Source organism: Schistocerca americana, chromosome X (assembly GCF_021461395.2).
Source record: "Schistocerca americana isolate TAMUIC-IGC-003095 chromosome X, iqSchAmer2.1, whole genome shotgun sequence".
NCBI lineage: Eukaryota > Metazoa > Arthropoda > Insecta > Orthoptera > Acrididae > Schistocerca > Schistocerca americana.
The window spans coordinates 810,410,102-810,429,757 of NC_060130.1; the positions used below are offsets into that span (position 1 = coordinate 810,410,102).

Consider the following 19,656-nt stretch of genomic DNA (forward strand, 5'->3'; position numbering starts at 1 on the left):
GCACCAATGATCAGGTCACTTATGTTACAGAAGTTATTCTTACAGCTGCAGAACGTTCAATACCTCATACCTCCCCTTTGCCCTGGCACCCACCAGTTCCTTGGTGGAACAAAGCATGCCGTGATGCAATACGTGAGTGGAGACATGCCCGTTGCGTTTTCCACCACCATCCTACGTTGGTCAACTGTTCCCGCTGTAAGCAGTTACGTGCGCGATGCTGTAGCATCATCCGCGATAGCAAGAAGGCAAGCGTGGAGTCAAATTTGATGGTTATCCAGCATGTCTAGTTTCTCCCTTCCAGTCTCTGGGCTCACTGTCATGCATGATACCTTAGTGGATCCAGTCGCAATTTCTTACCCATAGGGTCAACACTTTACCCGCCAGCCTCTCTTCCGAAGAAACGAGCAGCAGAAGTGTGGCCTCTTGCTTTCTCCTCTCAAAATCATGAAAGCTATAATACTGTTTTCTCTATGTGGGAACTCCAAAATGCACTCTCTTCCTCTTGCTCTTCCTCCCCAGGACCAGATGGCATCCATGTCCAATTGTTGCCCAAATGTTGCTGCATTTATCATACCATAGTCTGCGTTACCTCCTTCGCCTTTATAATTGAATTAGGACCAACAGTACCTTTCAGAGAAAGTGACGGGAAGTTGTCATCATTCCTGTTCCAAAACCTGGAAAGGACAAACATCTCCCTTCTAACTATCGCCCCATATCTCTCACAAGTAGTGTATGTAAGATTTTGGAGCATATGGTGAATTGCCGCTTAGGCTGTTGGCTGAATTCTCATAACCTTTTAACCCATACCCAATGCGGTTTCTGAAAGCATCATTCTGCAGTTGACCATCTTGTTGCTCTCTCCACATATATCATGAACCATTTTCTCAGGAAATGCCATACGGTAGCAATATTTTTTGAACTTGAGAGAGCATGATACCTGTTGGAGGACAGGCATCCTCTGCACACTGTTCTCTTGGGACTTTCGAGGTTGGCTACCCCTTTTTCTTTGTGAATTTATGACAGAGCACACATTTAAGGTGCTGGTGAACCCTGCTCTCTCCCGTACTTTCTCCCAAGAAAACGGGGTGCCCCATGGCTCCGTGCTATGTGTTGGACTGTTTGCCATCGCCATAAATCCAATTATGGACTGTCTCCTTCCTGATGTCTCGGGCTCCCTCTTTGTCGACATTTTTGTGATCTACTACAGCTTTCAACAAACCAGCCTTCTTGAACGACGTCTTCAAGGATGTCTCGATCGCCTTCACTCGTGGAGCATTGAAACCGGCTTCCGCTCTTCTCCCAGTAAGACAGTCTGTGTAAATTTTTTGCATCATACAGTTTCCTCTGCCTTCCCAACATCTAGACCATGTCGACCTGTTCGCAGACATCGCCAAATTCTTGGGACTTAAGTTTGAGAGAAAACTGTGCTAATCTTCTCACGTTTCATGTCTTTCAGTTTGCTGTCTGTGATCTTTCAACACCCTCTGTGTTCAGAGTAGTACCTCCTGGGGAGCAGATAGTGGTGCTTCTCCCCCTATATTACGTGTTAGTGCGCTTGAAATTGGACTTTGGAAGCATTGTTTAGTCCTTTGCATGGCTGTCTATTCTTTGGTGACCGACTCAGTACACCGCCATGGACTGCGTTTAGCATATGGAGCTTTTTACACCAACCCCGTGAAGAGCCTTTATGCTGAGACTGCTGAACCTCTGCTGTCCAATTGGCGCGCTGTCCTGAGTCGTTACACTAGTCATGTCGTTCATGCCTGCTCATGCATTCCATGCTCGTTTTTTTGACGCCTCCTGAGATTTAGGGTATGCAGGCCACCCTTCCTCTATATTACCACTGGGAGTCCTCTTCCATCAACTGCTACATTCTCTTTCCTTCCACTATCCTAAAACTTTGACAGATGTGGGTACGGCGCCACCTTGGCTTTGTCACCAGACGTGCCTGCTTCGTGTCCTTTGTCAGCTTCGCAAGGATAGTATGCCCCCCCCCCCCCATAGTTTATCGTCAAACAATTGCTTCTCTATGCACACGAATGGAGGATTCCACATTTATTTACACTGACAACTTAAAAACGACATTTGGTGTTGGGACTGCCTATGTTGTTGGCAACACCCGTAATAGATTTTGGCTACCCGATCAGTATTTGGTTTTTACTGCGGAGCTTCACCCTTTTTTTCCAGGCTGCCCAATACATCTGTCGCCATAAGCGGCTACAGTATATTATATGCTTGGATTCACTCAGCTCTCTCCTCAGCCTCCAAGCTCTTTATCCTGTCCACTTTCTGGTCTACTGGATTCAGGACTGCCTCCACTTGGGGGTTGTGTCTGTTGCATTCCGCTGGACCTCCAAGCACATTGGTACCCGCGGAAATGAGGCAGACGATATAGCAGCCAAGGCTGCAGTCTCTCTTCCTCGGCCTGCTGTTCACATGGCTCCCTTAGCTGATCTACAGAGTGTTTTATTGCATCATGTTGCTCTTTTATGGCATATACATTGGTCTACACGTCCCGATAATAAATTATGGGATGTGAAACCTCTTCCCTTTGCTTGGACCTCTTCCTCCTGGCCTCGTTGTTGGAGGAGGTAATTTTAACTAGACTCCAGATGAGGCACTGTCTTTATAGCCACCAACATCTTCTAAGTGGCGATCCTCCCTCTCTTTGTCCCCACTACTTGCAACTATGGACGGTGAGACATCTTTTACTTCAGTGCCCCTATTTCAATCTGCTACTTGCCCATTTACAGATGTCGCCTGATGTATCTTCCCTTTTAGCAGATGACACGCAGTCAGCCGATTGCGTCCCTGAATTTATCAGTGTCAGTGAGATGACGTCGCTCGTTTGAAGCCCTTTTTTGGGAAAACAACCCCCCTTCAGTAGTAGTTTTGAGATTTCCTTCTGTTTTTAGTTTCCCTCGTTTTTGAGTTTCGGTCACATTGCTGATTTAACATTTGGTTTTTTGCCCTCCCCTAAGCCACAGAATGGGTGCTTATGACCATCGCAGTTTTGTGCCCTAAAACCATAAAAAAAAAAATAAAAAAAAATAGAAGTTGACTGATTCCGTAGTCTTGGGTGTGACATGTGAACTGTATAAATTAACTGTGAAACAATTTTAAAATATCCCAAATTAATGATTCCTCTTTCAACATATATTATTTAAAAGGAAATTGATTATATTAAGTCTGAATAAAGAATTTTTTGTAGTTAATGAAAATCTGTTATTAACCAAAAACCATGTGTAATGAGCGTCACGAAATTCAAAAGTGCAACTTAATACTTTGACCTGTCAGGGAAAATTCTGTGAATTGAATGATTATATGTAAACAAATTAATAAGTGCATAATTCTGAAAACTTACTAGCGATGAAAATATCAGAAAGAACATAACATTATTTTCAAAATAATAACGTATTTTGTGTTGTCATGGGTATGATGTGTATGAACTTCTCTAAATAGTTCAGAAAAACAAAAATTTAAAATGTATTAAAATCCCATTTTTGGCAGTTAAAAAATCACATTGCTTAATTAAGTGGTGTTGGAGTTAAATTAATAAACTCAGTTATTTAAAAGAAACAACTCATTTTTAACTAAAACACCCTCTTAGTTCTTCAGCGTATTACACAATATGGAGAATTAAGCAGTGTCCTGTTCAAACAAAGGATTCAGTAGTCAACAAAATAAAGAAGTATACACAGAAACACTCGTAAATAACTTTCTCATGAAAATAATAAAAACTAGATTTTTCCATTGGATTGCAGGGGGATACAAAATTGTAACAATGTTCTTTTGTGAAGAAAAAATTGAAATGTTATTTTCGTTAGCACAAGAGTTTCTTTTCTTTCTTGCAGCATTTTAAAAACATGACCTTGATATTATTCTCCACACACTCTGATTGGCAAACAGCAACAAAACTCTGTCCATTTTCCCTCACTTTGAATCTCTGTGATCTTCAGGAAGATTCCTGCTTTAATTTACTTTGTTGGATTTATGGTTGCATGTACTTTTTCTGATGTTGCTTGATTATCTTAAACATCACTCTTCTGAATCTGAATAAACATCAGAAAATTTCAGCTGTTTCTTGGATTTAGGGACCTCCTGAAAGATTTCATATGTTGCCATTTCACTGCCAGATGTTTCTGTAGCTAAAATATTTAGGACTGTCATAGTTCCTAAAATAATGGTTAGAATGCACATCAGAAATTGGAATGACCTTGTCTCAGGACTTTCCTTTGTTACGTGTACATCACTACTTCAACTGAAGAGAACTTGAACATCATTCAGTTTATCACTAGCACAATCAGAAAATCCCTTTGCATTAGTCACTGTCTCTTTCCGATTCCTCTCCATATGGTTCTCTTCAATGTCCCCCCCCCCCCCCCCCCACCTCCCTTCCCATCAACAGTATCTTTGCTGTGTGAAGCAGCAAAGAAGTTCCACTCAGTTACAACTCCCAAACATGATATAGTATGGCAGAAGTAGGACAGAGTAAATTTATTTTTAAACTGTGCTGTGAAGTGTATTTGTCAGAAAACATGCGAACTTTTTGTAAATTTGGATTTTACTGTTTTAGATGTACTATTATTTTTTTCAAGAAAGCACCAAACTGCAAATTTGACATGAGAAAGGTAATCATTTGCAATTGCATAAGAAGAAACATTTGCACTGTCCCATGTAAATGTTAAATATTATGGCTCCAATGTGCAACCTAAATTTCATCTTGTGACATTTAAGATAAGTTCTTGGTGAAGTCGGCTTGCATGGCAACATCATTCTTTGTAAGCTCTTCATACAGAATTAAAAATATTCGGCTTGTTACTACTTTATCCAGAAATGCCTTTTAAAAGTTAACATTTAGTCCTCTGAGGTGTCCCTGATCTTGGTAGTAAACGAGTTGGTCTTGGTTCATAAAATGTTGACTTGAATTCCTCATAGGCCTCACCAACAGTTGTGATCATATGCTGCTTCCGAACCTGTTCTCATTTTCCACTTAATGAGTCTTTAACAGATTTTACATTATGAATACTGGGAGTAACTTGACTGTCATCATTGTGACAGAAATACTCAGTTACTTTTTTGTTTCAGTTGACAAACTACTTGAACCTCTTGGGGTATCTTAATTTTTTTTTGTCAGAAAAATCCAGTCCCTTAATCAGTTTCCTAACAGCAGCAGTCTGTTTCCTTGGACTGTTTGGGAATGATTTCTTCACCTTATTTGCAGTCTTACCCAATATCTGCAAAATTTGTAGGACCGTAACTCACTGGTGTTGTTTGTTTCTGCAATATTTTTATGTTTTCTTTCCGTGAATCACCTTTTTGTAATTTCATCCTTCTGTCTTTTTTTTCTTCATTCTTCTCATTTTGTCCTTTTTTCTGTACCTTTTTAAGTGTTCATGTTTCAGTGAATCTTCCTTCATTTTATTGCACAGCTTTCTCATTATTTCTGTTGAAGTTCATTATCTGAGAATGTAAGACATATTATTTACATTTATTTTTATGTCAGTAGACCTATATTTGGCATAGTCCATATCAATTCAGGCAGGGTAGGAGAAAAAAATTGAAACCTGGTCATTACTCCAATGATACCCTTGTATTTCTTGTGGAGAAATACAGACCAGTTCTCAGCAAAATCACTGTGAAGCACTAAACATAGTTCTTCAGCCTGTACACACCCTTTCACTTCTGCACTGTATTGTTGTTGCAGTTTCTTAGGATGCTGGTGTGTTACTGCTTTCACTGACCATTTACCAAGTTCATCAATGAAACAGTCAAAGGCCACAGTTTTCTTAGTTTATCCACCTTGTTCAGATACTATCGTTGTTGTTCTGTCTAAACATTTAGAACACAGTCATTACTGGAAACATGTTCACTTTGAAACAGTCTTCAAATGAGAACACTTATTCCCAACCTGAACAAAGTCTGTGTTTTTGTTTGTGTTACATACAATTCCTTCATGGATATGCAAATAGGACATTCGCTCTGCTGTGGCCCCAGTCAGAAGAAATTTCACAGTCCTTTTCACAAAACACTGCATCTGTGTCAACTGGCAAATTCCTCACAAAAACACAGAACTCACTGGATGGTCTCAGATTTCTTAGAAGCCTCTTCAGAAAACAAATTAGCACTGAACAACTACAATACAGAAACCTGCAATGAACAACCACAACAAAGAAACTGACAAGAAACTACAATAAAGTGAAAAGAAGTAGGTGCAACAATGGAAGTGAAAAGAAGTAGGTGCAACAATGGAAGTGAAAAGAAGTAGGTGCAACAATGGAAGTGAAAAGAAGTAGGTGCAACAATGGAAGTGAAAAGAAGTAGGTGCAACAATGGAAGTGAAAAGAAGTAGGTGCAACAATGGAAGTGAAAAGAAGTAGGTGCAACAATGGAAGTGAAAAGAAGTAGGTGCAACAATGGAAGTGAAAAGAAGTAGGTGCAACAATGGAAGTGAAAAGAAGTAGGTGCAACAATGGAAGTGAAAAGAAGTAGGTGCAACAATGGAAGTGAAAAGAAGTAGGTGCAACAATGGAAGTGAAAAGAAGTAGGTGCAACAATGGAAGTGAAAAGAAGTAGGTGCAACAATGGAAGTGAAAAGAAGTAGGTGCAACAATGGAAGTGAAAAGAAGTAGGTGCAACAAATAGAAATAAACATTGTAACAAAAAAATTAGTAAGAAACAACTACAGTGAAGACATACATTACCCTTGAAAGTAAACAAAATGATTTTTTAAGATAAAACCTGTCCAACTTAAAAGTGGAAGCTCTCCTTTTCAGGGAATGTAGAACTATATGGTACTAACCAACAGAAAAAATAAATTTTATGGATTGGCATTTTTGAAAAAAATTTTTTTTCCATAAATTATAAAGTTCAGAACACTGTAGTAAAAGAACGTTGTCAGATAAGTACAAATGGAGGATTTCTTTGCATTCATAAAGCAATTACCTTTAAAATAAAAAAAATAAAAATTTAGAACTGTTCCAGGGATACAGCATTTGCAAATTTTTCCAAAATTTGCATGTTCAGAATGGGTTTCTGTGTCATGTTTGGAGGCCTATCTCTCAGGGCAGGAATTTTTATGGAGAAAACAAAAAGATACGTGTTTCTTACTTACTCCTGAATTTTAAGATGTGCTACATTCAGTAACATCAGAGACTATGAAGGTAACTGCTCTGCCTGAAGTGATGCAGATTATGCCATTTATTTTGCATCTTCAACAGAAACAGTTTGTTTCAAATTTTATATACTGGTATTTCATTATGCTGGAATATCTTAAAAAAGTGTGCATTTTGTCACACCTGTGACAAAAATTACCGTTGCACCTGTGACAACATTTAAATATAAAATAGTCTCGAAGTTTAAATATTTATTATAATATATATGTAATTAATATACAGGGTGATTCAAAAAGAATACCACAACTTTAAAAATATGTATTTGATGAAAGAAACATAATATAACCTTCTGTTATACATCATTACAAAGAGTATTTGAAAAGGTTTTTTTTCACTCAAAAGTTCAGAGATGTTCAATATGGCCCCCTCCAGACACTCGAGCAATATCAACCCGATACTCCAACTCGTTCCACACTCTCTGTAGCATATCAGGCGTAACAGTTTGGATAGCTGCTGTTATTTCTCGTTTCAAATCATCAATGGTGGTTGGGAGAGGTGGCCGAAACACCTATTCCTTAACATACCCCCATAAGAAAAAATCGCAGGGGGTAAGATCAGGTCTCCTTGGAGGCCAGTGATGAAATGCTCTGTCACGGACTGCCTGGCGGCCGATCCATCGCCTCGGGTAGTTGACGTTCAGGTAGTTACGGACAGATAAGTGCCAATGTGGTGGCGCTCCATCCTGCTGAAATATGAATTGTTGTGCTTCTTGTTCGAGCTGAGGGAACAGCCAATTCTCTAACCTCTCCAGATACTGTAGTCCAGTTACAGTAGCACCTTCGAAGAAAAAGGGACCAAAAACTTTTCCCTTTGCACAAACACCCATTCTCTGTAAACTGTTTATACCAACGTTTAATACACCACCTATCAGGAGGTTTAACACCATACTTCGTTCGAAATGCACGCTGAACAACTGTCGTCGATTCACTTCTGCCGTACTCAATAACACAAAAAGCTTTCTGTTGAGCGGTCTTAGCATCAACTGACGCTGACGCCTAGTCAACAGCGCCTCAAGTGAACAAATGTACAACTAAATGAAACTGTATAGCTTCCTTAATTCGCCGACAGATAGTGCTTAGCTCTGCCTTTTGTCGTTGCAGAGTTTTAAATTCCTAAAGTTGTGGTATTCTTTTTGAATCACCCTGTATTCTTAACCTCACTTTCACAGAATATTAAAAATTATTAAGTACTTGTTGAAACAAGAAGCAAACTTTTTTTTTGTCACAGGTGTGACATTCATTGGACACCTCCAGAAAGAGAGAGAAATTCAAAAGAAAGCTTATATGAAAAAAAGTACTCAGTGTAGGAAACCTATTGTTACATAATTTGCTCATTGTTTCACCCTCTGTTTCACAGAAAGCAAATCAGTTCAGCCAATATAAGTTTCTTGGTGTTCATGGAGTACATTAAACTACAATCTTTGTGGTTACAATTCATAACTAAAAATCTTGAATACAGTGAAAATGAGTTTGAAATCATTAAATCTTATGTTTTGTTAGTGCATTCATGTGCTCAAATCTTCACTTTCCTGATTTTGTAAAAATCACCATTTCGCTCATTTTGTGCTGAATGAGCCAGTTACCACAAAATATAATTGTACGTGTTGCTGTCTGTTTGAAATGACTGTGCAGGAACTGATCCTCTGAGTTGGAGGTTGGTAAAACAAATCAATTACTAATTTATTCCAATTGTCAAGTATAACCTCTACCCATACGAAATCATAGGAACTATCTATTTCAATTTCACAAGGTAAATTACTTCTGACAGGAGTAGACAATCCACCATGAACTGTGTTTAACCTATCGTTTCTGAACATGGTTAGGTTGTTTGTAAAAGTTTCGGCTAAATTTATGTTCAGCTTTAGCCAGCTTTCTAGTATGTATAATGATTAGTGCTTCTATTAGTGCCTGGAGCTTTGTTTCTTTCCCAACAGAGTTACACCAGTTTCCAAGTGAAGTACCAATAGTTGCTAGGTCTACCTTTGTGCTGTTTGCTCTGCACCTTCTAGACTGACTCATGTCTACTACTAGGCTCACTACCAACGGTCCACAGTCAATCCTGTAGATTATTCTACAGGCACTGAACTTCGCTTTCGTGTAACAGGCAATACCATGTCAGCTAGCCATCTGAAACGAGAGAATTGCTCCCAATCCAAAGTGACACACATCGTTAGTTCAGACATGAACCACCACATACAGCTTGTTGCACACTGTGCTCTTCATGGCATCCAAAAGCACCCTTTCAATGTCTGGAATGACTCCTTCTGGTATGCACACAGTGTACAATGGATTCCTTCCCATTTTTGGCAGCCACATTCCTAAGGGGTCCCATTATATGTCTAATGCTCCCAATTATTAGTAACCTAGCCCACTGTGACCTGGGAGGCCATTCAGTCAGCCCCGCAGAAAGTCTGTCTGCTAAACCTTGCAATGACCTCCCACTTAACCATGAGAGCAAGGCCAACCTCAGTGCGGGCAGTACCCAGGGTGGCCACAGTAGTGAACCTATTGGAGGACACATGGGATGTGCCAGATGTCTCTTGGATCTTCATATCGGGTCCCCTATGGTCATGTGCATTGGTAACAGCCTCAAGCTGTGTAATCAAACGGACTACCACGTGGAACTGTGAGCAGAGGGTCACCAGCTTGACTCACATGTGAACAGAACAACCACAATCCATATCCATACTAAATGTGGCAGAAAAACAGGATGTATCAAAAAACATTGGATTTAAAAAAAAATCTTAACTATCATGTTATTTGAGGTATGTGTGTGAACAACATACTGCTGGAAAGAGCAGAATCTAGAATTTCACAGGGTTCTCACTAGGTAGCAGCAGTGTGAGCCCACTTCAGTTCTAGTAAAAATGATGTCTGGAGAACAGAAAGCATTTTGTGTTCTAAGTTTTGTGCAGTGTGGGTCAGTAATAACTGTTCAGCGTGACTTTTATACTAGGTATGGTGTGGATCCTCCTACAGCAAAGAGCAGTAGAGGATGGCATGAACAATTCTGAGGAACAGATTGTTTGTGTAAAGGAAAATCGCCAGATTGTCCCCTAGTGTCAGACACAGACATCGAACGCATCCTGCATAGTTCAACAAGGGGTCCCCAGAAATACATTCACTGTGCAGCTCGACAACTCAGTATGCCTCGAATGTCTGTCTAACATTTGTTATGTCGACATTTACACATGAAACCATACAAAATTCAGCTACTGCAAGCTCTTCGTGAAGGTGACCATCATCATCATCGTCATCATCATCATCATCTACCCCACCCTGTGGATCCGGGGGTTAGAATAGGTCCAAGGTATTCCTGCCTGTCATAAGAGGTGACTAAAAGGAGCCTCGCACATTTTGGCCTTTATATGATGGTCCCCTGTAGGGTTTGACCTCGATTTTTAAGATTTTCTCAAAGAGTGAGCCAATTGGGGAAGGGCGCCTTACGTGGTGCATAGTGTCCATCATGCACTGAGACCTCTCGCATCCTACGTCGACGTGGATCTGCACTTCTGCTCATTCTTCCTGTTGGTTGTGTATCCCCCTGACCACTCAGGGATCTCTCTGCTGATGGCTGCACCGTAAACTCCCCATGTATGCCAAGGAGTAGATGCCAGTCACCCTGGAGCATTGGGACTCCTGGCAATGGCCATCCTGCCAGGTGGCCTGTGCTGCGGCTGGGTGGTGCCCGTGGGGAGATTCCCTGGTGGCATCAGGGCAGAGGACACGCCATGAAGCATAGTATGTCATCTCTTGCTGGTGGTCAAACACCAGCAGTCTCTAAGCGGTCAAGGGCTAACTTCAATGGTAAGAAATACGACCACAAATCATCGTCCCCCGGCCACACCATGTGAGGAACACCCGCCTAAGGATGGCAGCGAAGCTTAATCAGCCTGGTACCATGTATGTAAAAGACTTGATGGGAATCTTTCTTGTTAGTGAAACATCAATTTTTTGTGGAGTATTTGGACGACAATTTTGGGGAGGTGGAGGGCTTCTCCAAAATGTGGTAAAGGTCGGTCTTGATCAAAACAACATCCTCTGCCCAGACATGGGCACTACTCACCTGTGACAAGCTGGGGGATGTTTCTGTTTCCTTGATGCCCCATAAGAGCTTAAATATGGTCCAGGGTATCATATTTCACAGGGACCTTATTTCCCAGTCTGACAATGAGCTGCACACCAATTTAGAGCAACAAGGTGTCCATTTTGTCTGGCACGTCCACTGGGGTTTGAGTTGCCACTGGTGCCGTCATCTTGGCCTTAGAGGGTGTCACATGACCCTATATGGTCAAGGTGATAGTCTACCACTGTGACGTAAAGCCATAGATCCCTTCCCGGATGGGTGCTTAATTAAAGTGCTGGAAGTTTGGCCGTATGTCTTCCCACTGTACTTCCAGCATTACCTGTTGGCATTGTGAATGTCTTTCACATCCCAATTCTCTCTCTGCCCCGCCTCCCATCTGTGTCATCTGTGGAGAGCACCAGTCGCCTTGCTCGCCAGACTGCAGGATTCTCCTGAAAGAAAGAAAAATAATGGAATACAAGACCCTGGACCAACCGACCCACACTGAGGCTGAGAGAGAGAGAGAGAGAGAGAGAGAGAGAGAGAGAGAGAGGCTACATCCTGTGCATATGTCAACCTAAGCCGCCGCTATGGCAACGGTTCTACCTTCTTCCATTCTGCCGTGTACAGTTGGCTCTGAGCTGTCAGACTTTTCACCTGCCCCCTTGATAGTGGGATTACTTCCCTCCCCGTTGCTCCTGAAGTAGGTTGTGCAGGAGCAACACCCCCCCACCACCCCTCCCCTGCCCCCAACCCTCGGGGACGTCAGTCCCCACTTTTCAGCCAGAGAAGTGTCGTCCTCTTTGCCATCGCCGTTAACCCTATAATGACCTGTCTCCCGCCGGGCATCTCCGGTTCCCTTTGTGTTGATGATTTTGCCATCTATGCAGTTATCTACAGACCTGTCTCACTGAGCAGTATCTTCAGCGATGTCTTGATCATCTTTACTGCTGGAGCATCGACAATGGCTTTCACTTTTCCACTGACAAAACCATCTCTATGAATTTCTGGCGTCGCAAACGGTTTCTCACACCATCTTTACATCTTGAGCCTGTTGCCCTTCCATTAGTTAAAACTACGAAATTCCTAGGGCTCATGCTTGATAGGAAACACTCCTGGTTCTCCCATGTGTCTTCCCTGGCAGCCCACTGTATGCGGTCCCTCAATCTCCATGTCCTCAATAGTACTTCCTGGGGTGCCTATTGAACAACCCTCCTCCGTTTGTACCAGTCCCGTGTCCGTTCAAAAATAGACTATGGGTGCTTCGTCTATGCGTCTACACGTCCATCTCTCTTACGTCGTCTCAACACTATCCCCCATTGTGGCATCCATTTGGCCATGGGCATGTTTTACACCAGCCCGTTTGAGAGTCTGTATGCTGAAACTGCTGAACTACCACTGTTCTACTGCCATCACTTTCTCATCAGCAGGTATGCATGCCATTTGTGTGCCATGCATGGCCACCTATACTATGCTGCCTCCTTCGATGATTCCTTTGATCGCCAGTGTGTGGTGTTCCCTTTTCTCTTCTGTTACCTCCTGGAGTCTGCTTTCGGCACTTGATACAGTGGCTTAACTTCACACTACCTGCAAATTTCCCAGTGGGTGTGAACCCTTCACAACCTTAGCTTCATGAAGCGGCCCATGTTAACTTTGGCCTTCATTCGCTTCCTAAGGTCACTACTGCAGCCTTGGTCTATCACCTTCAGTTTCACAACCTTCACATGGAACTTCGTGATAGTACCTTTGTATACACTGATGGCCCTCGGACTAACCATGGGGTCGGGTGTGCCTTCATCATTGGCACCTGTGTCTTTAGATTTCGGCTTCCGGCAAACTTCTCAGTATTTACAGCCGAGCTCTTCTTCCTGTATCAGACCATGGAGTTCATCTGGTGACACGGCCTTTTCGATTGTGTTCTCTGCTCAGACCCACTCAGTGCCCTTCAAAGTATGTGTGCTGTACACTGCCCATCCCTTAGTGCAGTGGGTCCACAAAACTCACTTGCTCACTCTTGGTGGAGCCAGTGTGATGCTTCTGTGGGTTCCTGGTCATGTTGGTCTGACAGGAAACGAGGCTGCTGACGCTGCTGCCAAGGCTGCAGTCCTGCCTCAGCCTGCAAGTTCCTATGTTCCCTCCGATGATCTCTGTGTTGCCGTCTGTCAGGAGGTGGTATCCATTTGGCACCGCAAATGGTCCTGCTTTCACAGGAATAATCTCTGGATTATTAAGCCTCTCCCAGTGGCTTGGACAACACTCTCTTGGCCCTCCTGCTGGGAGGTGGTCATTTTAATTAGGCTGCATATTGGGCACTGTGTTTTTAGCCATTGTCATTTAATAAGTGGCACTATCCCACCACTTTGTACACATTGCTCCTAAGTTTTTAACTGTCCACCACTTCCTGATGGAATGCTTATTTTTTAACCATTTACGTTCCCGCTTGGCTTTGCCATCTTGAGTTATTGGCTGTTTTAGCAAATGACGCATGGGCTGTTGACTGCATCTTACTTTTTATCTGCCAAAGCAATATTGCGAAGCCCATTTAATTTTTAGTTTTGGACCTCTGTTTCAGTATGGTGTCTCTTTTAGCCCTTTTTCCACTTGCTGTTTTTAGCTGTCTTCTATTATGTCAGTAGGGACTGACATATTGTCATTTTTAACTGCTCTCTGTCTTTGTGTTCTATAGTTCTGACTTTGGCGAGTATGACCTCAGTTGATTTTTGTGCCCTAAAGCAAAACAAAACCCAAACCAAACCACATTCAAACCTTCCCATCAACTCTTACCAACTGAAATTGGGACTCATCTGATCAGGCCACAGTTTCCTAGTCATCTAGCGTCCAACGATATGGTCACGAGCCCAGGAGAGGTACTGCAGACGACCTTGTGCTGTTAGCAAAGGCACTCGCATCGATCATCTGCTGCTATAGCCCATTAACACCAAATTTTGCTGCACTATCCTAATGGATACATTCATAATGTCCCACATTGATTTGTGTGGTTATTTTGTGCAGTGTTGCTTGTCTGGTAGCATTGTAAACTCTAAGCAAACGCTGCTGCTCTAGGTCATTAAGTGAAGGCCGGCAGCCACTGTATTGTCCATGGTGAGAGATAATGCCTGAAATTTGGTATTCTTGGCACACTCTTGACACTGAAGATCTCAGAATATTGAATTCTGAAATGGAATGTCAGACGCATCTGGCTCCAATTACCATTCCATGTTAAGGTCTCTTAATTCCTGTAGCACGGTGATAATCACATGGGAAACTGTTAAACATTAATCACCTGAGTACAAATGACAGCTTTGCCAAGGTACTGCCCTTTCGTACCTTTTGTGAAGGATACTACTGCCATCTGTATCTGTGCATATCGCTATCCTATGACTTTTCACCTCGGTGTATATTATACATAATTAATCCTGGTCTTTAAGAAGGTTTACAACCCCAGTAGAATGATTAACTGTATAAAATGACATTTATAATAAAAAATATTCTTCTGGTTGGTATCTTGAACGTGAAATAGTGAGGGGGGAGAGAGAACCACCCCTACTAAATGGGGGCACGGTGTGCGTGTGTGCGTGCTTTTAAAGAGGATTCTTTGCCATAAGAAATAAACTGGTATGGAGTAAGGAATATTATCTGGCTTTCAAATAGGGTATTTCCACTTTAAAGAAGCAAATTGACAGGTGAAAAAAGTGTAATAGGTGAGTTTCATATCAATACAGTAACATGACTGAACTCTATGCAATAATTTATGTTCTTAGATTCTCCTCGATACTGCATAATGTTTTTGCCTTCGTGTTTAATGGAAAAATTGCTGCCCACATATTGCCATTCTTATTAGTGTACCCGTAAGAGTGTTTCCATCAAAGTACAATTATTGATGAGTATTTCTCCTCCAGTGCAGATTTTGGTGATTTCTTTGGTGTTCGCCTTGCAATGTGCTAAATACTTTTTTTATACAGGTAAGCCTGTCGAGGTGAGGAAGTCATGCATCATGGCTTCTATAAACAACCCTTCTGTGGGTATTTACAGTAATGGTGGAGCCGATCCAGGTATCAGACGTCAAAAACTCGTTAAACGCATGATTCTTTGCTTGTAATTGTTCCCACATCACCTTGTGTGCATATACATTCCACAATTGCAGAACAAATTATTGCACGTTGTCAGTACAAGGGTCAAGGATTTTTTTTACTCACCTAGGTTTTGCTTTATAGAATAACTTTATGCGGATGAGGAGTATCAGAGGCCTAAAATAGCCAGAAGTAATTTATGGTAATGCAGAGTCCTCAGTGGATTGCAATAGTTTCTGGTAGGAGAGGTGAGCAGATACTGAGGAGAAGTTCTCTTGCTTGGCATTTCAATCCATTTTCACTGCCCTGTTCCCACCTGTTGATGCACTGCCCTTTGCATGTTACATTGAAGTCACGTGTGTGCATGCTTGTTATTTACACACTAGCAGTACTGATATTGCCAAGTTTGGATTTGATATCATTCTAGTTGACTGATCAAGTTGCTAACACTCTGTTAACAACAACAACAACAACAACAAAAAAGTTCCTATCATTTGTTAGTTGCTATTGTTTGACTTAACCTTTTATGTTTACATGATTATTGATTTTGTGCATACTAAATAAACACCTTTGTTAGCTGCATTATGCAGTAAGAAGTATCCAGACAGCTGTGTAAAGCTGCTGTCATTCCTCTGGTGTGTCAGATGGGTTGACCAATTCTATAACCTGACAGCCAACACTCACATCTGTAGTTAAAGTTGAATTGATTCTTCTTGGAGAACTGCAAGGTTTTTAGATTTCGCTGGTTGCCTTGGTTGTCTGGTACAAAGCTAACAATCCCAGATATCTTGTTAAAGCTCAAATGAGTTCAAATCATGTGGTACACACACTACTGCCTTCTCAGCAGATTACTCCTCTGCAAACCATGCAGTATGAAAGTGTTTCTTCATGTCCATGCACTCCATGTGCACAATTGAACAATACTTTGACAGTCAGTAAGCACTCGGTATATTTATGAAAACTATTGGATTGGCATTCCACCTCATTATGAGTGCCCTTTCTGTGGGATGGTAGGGTGAGAAGGGGCAAGTTTTACTGTAGGCACTAGATAGAACTGCAAATTCCATTCACTATTTGCTATAATAAGATTCATCATGGCACAGATATGTGGCAGTGTTAAGTGCTATGAAGTACCTACTACTGGGTAATCTAAAGGCCATGGCCAAGTACTTAATAATGGAAATCACATCCTACAAAATCAGTAGCTTGTCTCTTCGATAAGTGAATTATTTTAGGTTGGTGTCTGGATACTTCAATCATGTGCTGCAGATTACTTGTAGAGTAGTAATTTATGAAAAATGTGCTTTGTTTTAATGCCACTTTTAATGATTATTATGACTAAATACAGTCATACAGTTTTACAGTTCTGAAACAGATATAGGAGAAATTGAAGAATGGCATATAAAATTTGGGCATGAATCATCCACATGTAATATTGCTGGAAGAATTCTTTGAGATATTACATTAGTAACTGTTTTGATTAGTATCTGAAAACTTTATTTCAGGTGCAAGTAAAAATGTTCCAAAAAGTGCAGCAGAATCTGGTGGTGTACGCAAACCTTCGTATCTTGGCTTGTCATGCTCTGTGAGTGGATACGGGAGGGCATCTGCATACGGTCTGCGCTCGAGAGATCACAGCCCAGCACCAACATCTGTTCAGCCTAGACTTGGCACACCAGTGCAAACCATGGATGATGCAGTGTGTGTACGTTAAATTTCTAGCACTTGCTTTTTGTTACTATTGTCATGTTTTACCTCACTGGTGAAACTGTGGTAGACACTTAACATTCAGTATTTAGTGATTATAATTAAAGAAATTGAGCTGTCATTTTTTCCTTGTAAGTTTGTAAGTTACATGCTACTTTTATTTGTCGGATGATTATTGGTTTCTATTATGTGGTAAGTGAAGGAAATATTTTAAATGTGGACACAATTTTGACTGTAAAAACATTTATTTTGATGGTAAACAGTCTTGGTCAGTTTTTGAACATCCTCAGACCATCATACTGAAATTTAAATATAGAATGGATTTAGCTGGATGTCTGATAATAGCAGTAACATAAATACATCATATATAACAAATATTAAAAGAACAAATTATAACACTTACGGCAGGCAGTGATGGTGAATGAAGCTGGTGTTGTAACTCGGTGTCAATTGCTAAGGAGAGCAAAACAGTTGTTGCTTAAATATGTGATGCTCTGCCCACTGCATACCGCATTACATCAGCTATAGCTAATGAGGTGTACAACAAGTAAAACAGTTATTGTAATATATATATAAATAATAGAGGGAAACATTCCACGTGGGAAAAATATATCTAAAAACAAAGATGATGTGACTTACGAAACGAAAGTGCTGGCAGGTCAATACACACACAAACATACACACAAAATTCAAGCTTTTGCAACAAACTGTTGCCTCATCAGGAAAGAGGGAAGGAGAGGGAAAGACAAAAGGATGTGGGTTTTAAGGGAGAGGGTAAGGAGTCATTCCAATCCCGGGAGCGGAAAGACTTACCTTAGGGGGAAAAAAGGACGGGTATATATATATATACACACACACACACACACACACACACACACACATATATATATATATATATATATATATATACACAGACACAAGTAGACATATTTAAAGACAAAGAGTTTGGGCAGAGATGTCAGTCGAGGCGGAAGTGCAGAGGCAAAGATGTTGTTGAATGATAGGTGAGGTATGAGTGGCGGCAACTTGAAATTAGCGGAGATTGAGGCCTGGCGGGTAACGGGAAGAGAGGATATATTGAAGAGCAAGTTCCCATCTCCGGAGTTCGGATAGGTTGGTGTTGGTGGGAAGTATCCAGATAACCCGGACGGTGTAACACTGTGCCAAGATGTGCTGGCCTTGCACCAAGGCATGTTGAGCCACCAGCAACAAACTGTCCATTTGCATGAATGGACACAGGCAGACAGTGTTTGTTGGTAATGAGGATCACCCTGTGGCTAAACATGCCTTGGTGCATGGCCAGCACATCTTGGCAGAGTGTTACACCGTCCGGGTTATCTGGATACTTCCCACCAACACCAACCTATCCGAACTCCGGAGATGGGAACTTGCTCTTCAATATATCCTCTCTTCCCGTTACCCGCCAGTCCTCAATCTCCGCTGATTTCAAGTTGCCGCCACTCATACCTCACCTATCATTCAACAACATCTTTGCCTCTGCACTTCCGCCTCGACTGACATCTCTGCCCAAACTCTTTGTCTTTAAATATGTCTGCTTGTGTCTGTGTATATATATATATGTGTGTGTGTGTGTGTGTGTGTGTGTGTGTGTGTGTGTGTGTGTGTGTGTGTGTGTGTGTGTATATACCCGTCCTTTTTTCCCCCTAAGGTAAGTCTTTCCGCTCCCGGGATTGGAATGACTCCTTACCCTCTCCCTTAAAACCCACATCCTTTTGTCTTTCCCTCTCCTTCCCTCTTTCCTGATGAAGCAACCGTTTGTTGCGAAAGCTTGAATTTTGTGTGTATGTTTGTGTGTCTATCGACCTGCCAGCACTTTCGTTCGGTAAGTCACATCATCTTTGTTTTTAGATATATTTTTCCCACGTGGAATGTTTCCCTGATGTAAACAGCATTTCCTCAATATGTGATGAGATAACCAGTCATAATCAGAGGTGAGGACAGATAGCCATCTGTGGAGGATTTATTGCAAACTCTGATTTCATGCCACCAAAGACAGCGATTAAGTGACGCCAATGGTTCCCATGGGGCTGCGGTGTATCAATATGCGACATCCAGCAAATGATATCAGAGCAGTGACAGTGACTGGATGTTAGATATGTACTGGCAAACTCGAAAATGTAAAACAATGACCTTAAGAAATTGAAGTTTTAAAGACCTGTGAATGTAGTTGTTTACAGATGAATATTCCATGAAATTCCATAAAATAAGCATACATCATGTCAGATGTATAGAAATACAGGTAACACCACTACCACCATACAATACATCAGACCCATCTAAGTAGTCATAAATGTAAAACAAATGCATAAGCAGTCAACAGTTTAAAAATACTGTGAGTGTGACTAAACAACTATAAAGTCCATTAAATAGCAATAAGCATGAAGTTACAATTATTATTTGGAGGAAGAAAAGAGGAATAAAAATCGAAGCAGAATGACATTTTTTAGTTAACTTGGAGCAAAATCCACATATTACATAAAGGGAGGTACTGCACAGTAATTATCACAAAACTAGGCATATGGAGGTAGTAATGAATAAAAAGTAAAAACATAAGCAGCCAAGAGTTTAAAATATATTGAACCAAGTTTTATACAATCATGAAAATATTTATTAAAGAA

General features: G+C 41.2%; 1 protein-coding gene across 2 annotated transcripts in view; it reads left to right on the top strand.

Moving 5' to 3' along the window:
* The window catches only part of LOC124555148 (disks large-associated protein 1-like), a 93,575-nt gene that overhangs the window by 12,532 nt on the left and 61,387 nt on the right, over positions 1-19,656 (top strand). The window contains exons 2-3 of one of the 2 annotated variants that reach the window (XM_047128965.1): positions 15,203-15,292; positions 16,816-17,015. In XM_047128965.1, coding sequence (XP_046984921.1) covers positions 15,235-15,292; positions 16,816-17,015 — 258 coding nt within the window. In that variant the 5' untranslated portion in view covers positions 15,203-15,234. The remainder of the gene's footprint in view (positions 1-15,202; positions 15,293-16,815; positions 17,016-19,656) is intronic. The other variant, XM_047128966.1, reaches the window with a different exon arrangement.